Source organism: Austrofundulus limnaeus, unplaced genomic scaffold (genome assembly GCF_001266775.1).
Source record: "Austrofundulus limnaeus strain Quisiro unplaced genomic scaffold, Austrofundulus_limnaeus-1.0 Scaffold27, whole genome shotgun sequence".
Lineage (NCBI taxonomy): Eukaryota > Metazoa > Chordata > Actinopteri > Cyprinodontiformes > Rivulidae > Austrofundulus > Austrofundulus limnaeus.
In genome coordinates this window covers 2,009,647-2,019,905 of record NW_013952429.1, presented here as the reverse complement: position 1 = coordinate 2,019,905, position 10,259 = coordinate 2,009,647, and the positions used below count along the sequence as shown (strand labels likewise).

The 10,259-nt window shown below is 40.6% G+C and overlaps 2 protein-coding genes and 1 long non-coding RNA gene across 3 annotated transcripts in view; 2 read left to right on the top strand and 1 right to left on the bottom strand.

Moving 5' to 3' along the window:
• LOC106515253 (uncharacterized) overlaps positions 1-905 on the bottom strand; it is a 19,897-nt gene extending 18,992 nt beyond the window's left edge. The window contains exon 1 of the long non-coding RNA XR_001309977.1: positions 392-905. This is a non-coding gene — a long non-coding RNA (uncharacterized LOC106515253). The remainder of the gene's footprint in view (positions 1-391) is intronic.
• Positions 1-5,401, top strand: part of LOC106515252 (transcription factor Sox-10) — a 7,504-nt gene extending 2,103 nt beyond the window's left edge. Inside the window, exons 2-5 of the mRNA XM_014004946.1 lie at positions 2,361-2,472; positions 2,693-3,344; positions 3,529-3,797; positions 3,925-5,401. Coding sequence (XP_013860400.1) covers positions 2,902-3,344; positions 3,529-3,797; positions 3,925-4,709 — 1,497 coding nt within the window. The 5' untranslated portion in view covers positions 2,361-2,472; positions 2,693-2,901 and the 3' untranslated portion in view covers positions 4,710-5,401. The remainder of the gene's footprint in view (positions 1-2,360; positions 2,473-2,692; positions 3,345-3,528; positions 3,798-3,924) is intronic.
• A 2,463-nt stretch (positions 5,402-7,864) lies between these two features.
• rnaseh2a (ribonuclease H2, subunit A) overlaps positions 7,865-10,259 on the top strand; it is a 5,666-nt gene continuing 3,271 nt past the window's right edge. Inside the window, exons 1-6 of the mRNA XM_014004944.1 lie at positions 7,865-7,960; positions 8,218-8,361; positions 8,445-8,516; positions 8,598-8,724; positions 9,219-9,306; positions 9,431-9,568. Coding sequence (XP_013860398.1) covers positions 8,232-8,361; positions 8,445-8,516; positions 8,598-8,724; positions 9,219-9,306; positions 9,431-9,568 — 555 coding nt within the window. The 5' untranslated portion in view covers positions 7,865-7,960; positions 8,218-8,231. The remainder of the gene's footprint in view (positions 7,961-8,217; positions 8,362-8,444; positions 8,517-8,597; positions 8,725-9,218; positions 9,307-9,430; positions 9,569-10,259) is intronic.

Sequence of the window (10,259 nt, the reverse complement as noted above, 5' to 3'; positions counted from 1 at the left end):
ATTATTATTATAAATTCATAGTAGATCAGTTAAATAAATTGCCAATAACATTTCAACAATAGGGAACTTTGCAGGTTTTAACAATTTTTTCATTATTATTATTATTGYAAATTAATCATTCCCCCGTTCCCCCTCCCCTTTCTCCATCAACCCCCTTTAGGGGGGGTCGACTCAAACCCCCTACATCACCACCCCACGGTGAAACCGCATCCCTCCAGCCTTATTTTTGTTATTAAACTAACCACAAACCCGCACCTCAGCCTCAGCAGCAGAAATAAAAACTCCTCAAAGCACCGCATGCCTCACGCACAATCACCAAGATGTCCACCCCTCACACACACACACACACACACCTCTTCCTCAAGCATGTCTTCAAACCCCGCAGCCCTACCATCAGCACCTCCGAGGCCCCGAACATCCAGGTGAAACTTTTTCAGACTCGAAGGAACCCAACGCGCTCCGTGCGTCCTGTGCCCGCCGCAGACCACTTTCTGTCTGGGCCACTTGTGTCTCAGACATAAGGGGAGAGAAAGACGCACACATCGCTCTCTGTTATCATTTTTTTTCCATGTTTGCAAGCACAAAACTGCTTTTTGTTCCCTCTTTTCTTTTTTTCTTTTTTTTTTTCATTTACGAGGGTTAATGGATAGAGGCTTGGGCGTTTGATCACATGGCTACAATTCACCTGAGCTGGAGACAAAGAGAGCAAAGAGAGGAAGAGAGGGAGAAAACTGAGAGGCAGAGACACACAGGGGTCATTGTTGCCACCGCTTTATATATGTGCTGTTTATGTGGATCTGCGCGCATCAGGCCACGCTTAAAACGCGTTATCACCGCTTTAAAAAGCGACCAAACAGGCGCGCGCTCATGCAAAACAACAAATGGTTGACTTTACAAAGCCAGTATCTGAGCAGTGGAAGTTTAAAATCAGTTTTTAATTATTCTATTTTTCTTTTCACCTGTTGGTTATGTCATTTACGCACCGTTTGCAAAAGTTCATCACTTATAAGACATCACAATCAACAGCTGCTAACGTCAACATAAAATTAGACAAACAAATGTCTAAAAAAATCCCAAAGTAGATGAGTTTTAGACTTTAGATTCACTTTTCCTTTCCCTGAATGGTAACTAATCACCAGTCAGAACAAACTGCTTCAAGAGTCCTTATTGCATAAAAAAATCAGAGTTGATATTCATCATATTGTTTTATTTTAACTTTCTGTAAAACACAGATATGTTTCAGCTTCATTAATTTCTTTCTTTCTCTTCTCTTTCGTGGTGAGATGTTCTGATGAGTCTCAGAATCCTAACAGACCCCTTTAATATTAATAATTTTTAATACCTTTGATTTTTCAACAGGATTCCTTTGTTCATATTTAAAAAATATTGTTTATTTCGTTCTACTGCATATTAACTAAACTTAACTCCCATTAAAAACAATCATTTCTGACATTTTTAACATTCATCTTTTATTTGAAACCAGGTTTGATGCAAAACGGAACTAAACTCCAAAACAAACAGAATCTCTACTTACATTAAAGACATTTTTCTTAAACAAATCCAAATGTTTCAAAGCAATGGACGTCAGAATGTCCAACTTTATGGGGTCCACAAAAATATTCATGTATTTAAAACTATTTGCTGTACAATTTGTTGCCATGGCGGTAAGAGTCATAAAATAATTTAAGAAAAAACATAAAATAGTATCATAACTGTTGAAATATCTGCTGCCATTATACCATGTTGGGTTTTAGCAACGTTTGAAAACCTAATGGTCAGCTTTGCCTTTACCGCGGTTATTTTAGTGGTGGAACTGTTTCAGAGGCATCAAAACTTGGATTTGGATTAAAAATTTAAGGCTAGTCATTTATCCTCATTGATATGAATTTATCTACAACTTATGTGAGAAGGGAGAGTCAAGATATTCATTCTTCACCCMAAAATTTTACATATCACTCTTTTTTATTTATTTATTTTTCATGAATTTAACCACACAGGTCAATAACTCTCCTCCTGATTGTTTATTTGTTTGATCCGTGTTAACACGTCCAACAAAGCCGGCCTTCTCCTGCCTCTAAATGGACTCATTTAAAGCCACTCGGAGGTGAAATAAAAAAAAAGGAAAGAAAAAAAAAGGCTCACCTTCTTTTTTGGCTGAAAWTGTAGCTCCTGAGATGGAGCTGTAGATGGAAGGGGCGGGGACACGTTCGGTCCAATCAGAGAGCGGTCCGACAATAAGCGGACCAATCAGAGCGGCGCRCTCGTCCAGGGCGGGCGGGGCTTAAGCGTGTACAGGAATGTCGTGTCTTTTGGGAATGTTTCCAACTTTCAATCAGTTTTTTATTTTTTTTCTCTCGCAGTCCTTCTCACAAGGCGCTCTTTAAGCTGTGCTGTCGCCACACAGAGCAGCCATTCATCGGCTCGGCAGCCAGGACACACACTCCCCATGCTGCTCCACCACCGGACATCTAGGTAGGTTATGTCATTTGAAAACGCTAAATTTAAGACAKAAACATATCTTTACTTATGTGCCATAGCTTTGTAAACGGCTTTTACAATTAATAATTAATGTTTTTATACCGATRTGATCGTTTTGTTTGAATTGTTTATTTTAGCTCTGTACCTTTAGGATCATTATTATAAATTTATTATTATTATTTGCTAAAATGTGCTTTTTTTTGTCCTGTTTTAGCTGCTGTTTAAAAAGAATCGGACCTTTTTACTCACCAGTATGAATATTCAGCAGAAGAGTCAACACTAATGATTGGAGGCTTTTATTTTGACACTTTTTATTAAAGCTACATTAGGTTTTTTTTTCTCTCTACATAGAATTTTAAAGTTTTTTTTTTTATATAGATTTGTTTGTGTTATTATAATTGGCCCAAAAAGTTTGAATAAAACATGTCCGGTGAGGAGCACAGCCTGTCCGAGTCCGAGCTGAGTCCTGTGGGGTCGGACGACGGTCACTCCCTGTCACCGAGCCGACCCGGAGCTCCACCCGGGCCGGACTCGCCCCTGGGCGGCCCGCCACAGCAGCTGACCGCGCTCTGCGTGGCGGATCCGAACGGGGATGACGGAAGCCGAGGCAGGGCCAAATCCGAGGAGGAGGACGACCGCTTCCCCATTGGCATCCGGGAGGCGGTGAGTCAGGTGCTGGACGGGTACGACTGGACTCTGGTGCCCATGCCGGTGCGCGTGAACAACGGGAACAAGAGCAAGCCGCACGTGAAGAGGCCCATGAACGCCTTCATGGTGTGGGCGCAAGCCGCGAGGAGGAAGCTGGCCGACCAGTACCCCCACCTGCACAACGCAGAGCTCAGCAAGACCCTGGGCAAACTCTGGAGGTTCGTGATGGAGACATTTTCACACCCTGACYAAAACTGGTCTCAATCAACAAAGCAAGTCACGTGATCAACAAWGACAGCATCATTAATTATCATTTCTCTGACACATGCCACAAACCTGCTTTCATTTTCACCCAGAACGCCCACAGGACTGAACCAGTTCTTGTTTTTTTCTCTCCCTCAGGCTGCTGAACGAGAGTGACAAGAGGCCATTCATCGAGGAGGCAGAGAGGCTGAGGAAACAGCACAAGAAGGACTACCCTGACTACAAGTACCAGCCCCGGAGACGCAAGAACGGCAAGCTGACGCCTGCCAGTGAGTCCGACAGCCAGGGGGAAGGGGAGTCCAGCCACTCCCAGTCTCATTATAAGACCCTTCACCTGGATCATAACGGTGGGACCGGGTCACCCCTGGGTGACCTGCACCACCACCATCATCATCACCATCCTGCTGGTAGGTCTAGAACAAGTTCAGAGGCACAACACAATAAAAATGGGCTTTTTTGTCTCGAGAAATTTGTTTTGAAGAGAAAGACGAACATAAAAACATGAAAGTTCACCTGTTTTTTTTTCTATTTCAGGTCAGGGTCACAGCCCACCCACACCCCCCACCACCCCAAAGACCGAACTCCAGTCTGGGAAGCTGTCAGATGCCAAAAGGGAGGGGGGAGCAGGAGCGGCTGGAGGATCAGCGGGGTCCAGAGGCCCCCTCGGAGTGGGGGCTGAAGGAGCGTCTGGTGGCCCCTCATCGTCCGGCACTAAACCCCACATCGACTTCGGCACCATGGACATCGGCGAGATCAGCCACGAGGTCATGTCCAACATCGAGCCGTTTGACGTCAACGAGTTCGATCAGTACCTCCCGCCGAACGGGCACCCCCAGGGCGGAGCTGGGGCCCCCTCGGCCAGCTCCTCGGCCTCCTCTTATGCTTACGCCCTGGCCGCCGCCAGCGGCCACTCGGCCTGGCTCTCCAAGCAGCAGCAGCAGCCCCAGGCCTCCCCGTCGTCCTCCGATCCCTCCAAAGCTCCGATCAAAAGCGAGTCGGYGTCCGGCGGCCACTACGCCGAGGCCTCGTCCTCCCCTTCCTCAGGCACCCACGTCTACACGTCGCTCAGCCTCCCCCACTACGGCGCTGCTTTCCCCTCTCTGGCCTCCAGGGCTCAGTTCGAATACGGAGACCACCAGGCCCCAGGGGCGTACTACGCCCACTCCAGCCAAGCTCCGGGGCTGTATTCAGCCTTCTCTTACATGGGCCCTACACAGAGGCCACTGTACACGACCATTGGAGACCCCTCCACCGTGGCGCCCTCTCACAGCCCCACACACTGGGAGCAGCCTGTTTACACCACTCTCACAAGACCTTGAGGCAGTGCAGCTGAGCAGAGGGAAAATATGGGAAGTGTGCGAGTGGATCTCTGTATCTGTATGTGTGTGAGTGTGTTTGTGCCATATTAGAGTGTTTTTTTCTCTCTCTTTTTAGCCAAGATGTGTTCATGAAACCTTCACACATTTACAACAGCCAGGGACTCGTACAGAATGAAGTGTGAATCATGGGGCCAATCAGAAACATAAAACCTTAACAAATGTGTGCCATCCTAAAAGTTCGGACAAACAATACGGTTCCAGAACATTGAGTTAAAGAAGAAAATAAGAGACGTTGGAGCAACGTAGTGACTCTGATAGAGGCGACGGGTTTGGACTTGCATGATCTGATTTTATTAACCAAACTAAAGCATTATTTTAATGTTTTTTGTGTTATTTTATACAAGTAGTCTTGTTTTATCTTGATATAGGGTGTAACTTTATTGTGTCTGATTTGAAATCACACTTGTGTCTGCACCACTGCTTTCTTTTTTCACTTCAATGTTTTTTTTTTGTTTTGTTTTCTTGGGGTTTRTTAATCGTGGCCAGAAAAGGACAGGTGAAACTTCTTTTTTAAAATCTTATATTACCTTCGCTCATCTGAATACACACGTAAGGGGAACAAAAACAACAGGAAAACGACAGGGAATGARAGATTTATAATTTATTAGTGGTTGGCGAATTACCTCAGTTTATTTTTGATTCCCAGTCTAAAAAAATTGATTTTCAGTTCATTTTTTTACTTTAGTATATGTTTTGCTTTTTTAATGACATTTTGATGATGTTATTTTTGATTGATCAAATAACTGAGTTCAAATCTTTAATCACAAATCCTTGGCGTTAATAGGCCAACTCTGGGTCTTAATTAAGGATTAAGCGCCCTACATACAGGTCAAAACTGTGCCTTATTTTAGTTTATTTTTACCAATCTGAATGACAGTCATCGCCACACCTCCATGTTTATAACTTGACTCAAATGTTACTGTTTTATACTGACCTTTTTAGTTGTTTTTAATGCATCATGTGTCACATCTTTGCTTCTTCCATTTTGTATAATTCTGAATAGTTTTGTAAAGTGTTTGGTATACATTCATCTGAGTATTTTACTTCCTTACAAGAAAAAAAAGAGGCAATGTTGGAATATTATTGTCATCTATTAAATCATTTTATTTATGAAAAACAAACAAAACAAATGCTTCCTCTGTGAAACGTATCCCCAGTGTGGCGAGAGCTGCAGGCAAAGTGAAAGGTTGGAAGAAAAAACACGGTGCTGACGTGTTAACTGTAATAACAACACAAGCAGAGCCCCACCAGCCTAAGCTGTTTACTGTGTTTGTGTGTGTGGCGCGGGCTAAAATTGACTACTAATTCCCCACATTTAATCGGCTGGGGACTGCGTGTTTCTGAGGTAGGACAAAGAGAGCCTTTTACTCGGGGAAAGGGATGCGGAGAGACACGAGGGGAGGGTGTAAGGAGCCTGAGGCAAGGCCAATTTCAGCTCACGAACCGGTGCACACTTGGACTTTTGTACATGTCTTTCCTCTCCCTCTGCCCTCTCCTCTCCACCTGAGGCTCCCACCCTGCTTCCACRTTCAGCTGCAGTTTGCACTCATTAGGAGGAAGTCCAAAATTCAAGTGTCACGTTCAAGGCTGGGCTGGCAAGAAGGGTTTAAAAAACAGTGAACGACTTAAAGCCTAAAGAAATGCATTAAAGATATTTATAAAACTCATATCCTGGTAATAAATGATAACGGTCAAGAAAGGAAAACAAGAAATAGTGTTCCCTCCTCCTTGTAAGCCAAGGTTTTAAAAAAATGAAGTGTTTTTTTTTTTTTAGTGAACGGCATGAAACTGCTTTAGGGCTTGTTTCAGGTCTGATATGAAAAAAAGAAAACCCAATATGGGAAAACATTTGTTTTTCTCTATACTCTTCCATTTTCAAAGCAGAAAAATAGTTTTTCAAAATCGTTTTCTCATAAGGGATGAACGTCAAGGACTCATATTGATTTATTGAAAATTATATAGCAATGTTTTGCTTCATTCAACAAATTAAAGCTTGAATTTGACACATCGTTCATCAGATTTTTAGTTTTTTTCAGTTGTTGGCTGAGAACGTACAGATGTTCACACTCCTTCAGCTTTACAAGAGTCAAAAGGGATGTTACTCAGGTGATGGAGCAGGTAGTTCACTGACAGCTTTTTGATTAATTCCATTATGTCTATGTAACCCCATGTTACTATCTGTTGCAGCACCTTTCGTGGCAGTAATGTGAGAATGAGAAACACTTTGCAAAACACTCAATAAACTGAGTCAAGTTTAAAAGTTGCATTAGTGCAAACTATTTACAATGTGTTTCATGGATTTATGCAACTTTTAAGCCACTTCTTTTAACTTTAACTTGGAAATTTTCTTCCCTTTATTTAACTTGAAAAACTAAATTAAAATCTCATTTACAAGACAGTACTGGCAAAGACAGACTCAAAACAGCACTTTAATACAAAATACACAATGAAAAACACAAGTTATTAAAATTAAGGGGAAAAATACTGAGTGAGTTTGTTCAACTTTCCTGATATTCACTTGCCGAAATCCTCAATCAACACATGTCCATCCACGTGCTTGAGTACTTAATTTAAAATGTGTTTAAAGTCACTTTTTGAGAAAAATGTCTTCAAACTTATGTGATTTTGAAGATGATTCCATGAAGGAGGAGTCAGAATTGTTAAGTAATTATAAGTAATATTTTAAGTAATTATTAATTAATTATTAATTGTTAAGTTATTTCCACCCCAACTCAGTATAGCCTTTGGTACAGTCATCAGTCATGTGAATAAAGTCCGTGTTTTKTTAAAAAAGATGGATGAAAATACTGTGGTTAAGATGAAATTGAAAAGAAATAAGACAGTTTTGTTTTTTGTGATGTTTTGTGCCTGCAGATAAAAACAAAACACTTTATGACCATTTATCATAAACTGTAAGTATATAATTTACTTAGAAGTAAAACTGGCACCTAAAGTAATAGAGAAATTATAAGAAAGTCCAGGAAAAAAATCACCATTAAAAATAAAAAATTTAAAATTTAAATGTTAAAAACTCTGTTGTTCATAGCTCCAGTCCGTCTGGTGGCAGCACTGAATTAAAAAATAAATCCCACGAAGAAGAGTCCCACTAATGACGTAACATCCGGAGCGCCAACTCTGTAGGTGTAAACAAACGAGAAGGAGCAAATAAGTTCAACTTTCTTGTCAAAACGGTTAGAGTACACMATTTATTTTTAATTTATTTTGCATCTTTGACAAATTTCATCATGTTTRTATGTGTTTTCTGCGAAGCGACTATATTTTTGTTGTTTGTCACGTAGCATTGTAAGCTAACTGTGGAGTTTGTTCATCAGCAGAGAGGAACCAAACTGGAATTATGTGTTCATAGTTATTAAACCGCACTAAGTACCCTGTAAAACGATAAATACTTGAACAATAAACACTTTTAACTCTCGTTGTTTCCTCTCAGGCAGCACTGACTGAATGATGGACCTGAATCCGTTTGAAGCAGATAACTCTGTCAGCTGCCGGCTGGCCTCTCAGATCCCTGAAGTCTGCAGGACCGAAGACTGCTGTCTGGGTGTGGACGAGGCAGGCAGGGGGCCTGTGCTGGGTACATTTAGTTTATTTAGATTAAAACGAAACCCGTGTCTTCTACTAGTATGCATGCTTACAGTGTGTTTGTCTGTGTTCCAGGACCCATGGTTTATGGGATATGTTTCTGTCCCATTTCCAAAAACCAAGAATTGAAGGACTTGAAAGTAGCAGGTGATCTCTTTATTGACTATCCTTTTCAAGAAAGGTAAAGTGGGTACAATCAGGTCTGCACTTTCCCTTCGCTTTCATCAGATTCAAAGACCCTGACAGAGGCTGAAAGAGAGAATCTTTTCCAAAAGCTGGATGAAGCCAAAAGTTACGTAGGCTGGGCCCTGGATGTTCTKTCACCCAACGTTATCTCCACCAGCATGTTACAAAGGTTTGATTCATCTACATCTTACATATGGCAGCTTGGGACCTTAATTACAGGGTTTCTACAAAGTCTTTGAAATTAGATATTAGTATTTTCAAGGTCTAGATATGTATAAAAGAAGACCTAAGACTGGTGGGAAAAAAATCATTGGTGCTGCATGTAAAATATGTATATTTTACTAATGGCTTTAATGTGCAGGATTTTTTAAAACTGACTACACAGAAAAGAAAAAAATAATATTTTTTACAATAAAATTATAATGATTTTGACAAACTATACTATAGCAATTATTTGTAAAAAAAAAAATGCATTTTTGCAGTAATAGTGTATGCGCACACATGAGTTGCTAAGCCAATGAGAACAAGATCGTTGAAGGAAATAAAACTCTGCCAGTGACAGTAAATTTTCAGATGCTGTGAAAAAAAATAAACTTAGAATTTCTAAATGTGAAGCATGTAATTAACATATGCTAACATTTATTTTGATTCTTTTTCTCCTAGGACTAAATACAACCTGAATGCCCTCTCTCACGATACAGCCATTGGTTTAATACAGTTTGCTTTGGACAGTGGAGTTCAGGTTAAAGAGGTATGGAAACAAGCTGTTTACTTCAGTATATCAACATACGCTCCTTATGTAGTTTTATTTGTTTCTTTTTTCTTTAATTTCTTCTTCCTTTCTCTCTCTGTCCCCTCTCTGTGGTGTTTTGCAGGTTTTTGTGGACACAGTCGGTCCAGCAGAGAAATACGAGCAGAAACTCTCCCACTTGTTCCCTGGTATCGAGGTGACCGTGAGACCAAAAGCTGACTCCCTTTTCCCTGTCGTCAGTGCAGCCAGTATCTGTGCAAAGGTAGGTCAGACACAGAGCATGTTTGTCTTTTACTGCAGCCCACAATGTTCTGTCCATAACTAATTAATTTGTCCCATATCAAATTTAAATGAAGTTTAGTTTTTATCTTTTTCATTAGGTACTCTCTCTTCAATGTTTGTCACCAAAAATCAAGGGTTTGAGGCTGGATAGGGTTATCATTTTTACAGCAATATGTATCAGCTGGGTCTTCAATTTCCCTATTTCTTCTTCTGTAATTAAGCCTATTATAGGATGTACAGAGTTCATTAGTAGGTCAACCTCCAGAAAGGTTTGGAGTTCTGCTCAAACCTTATTTTGATTTATGTCCCCTAGAAACTAAATTACCGGTAGATCCCTCTAGGATTTAGCAGATTCAATTTGTGATCGTTGCATCCCAAAATGTCTGATTTCATGGAACTATTTTCAGAAAGTGGTGATCAAAGTTTTGAAGCTTTATCTTTTCAAACGCAGCAATAACAAATTAATCTCAAGTGCTTCTTGTGGCTTTTATGAAAAGATACAAGACTTCTACAGCAATAATGTTTTAAAGGGCCAATATTATGTGTTTCTCTGGCATATATTTAAATACTATACCATAATAAAGTATCTATGTCACCTTTAGCTGTTATTAAAATGCTGTTTTTATGTTTAAATAGAAAATAAATTTATCTTATCACTTCCTCTTCTAAAC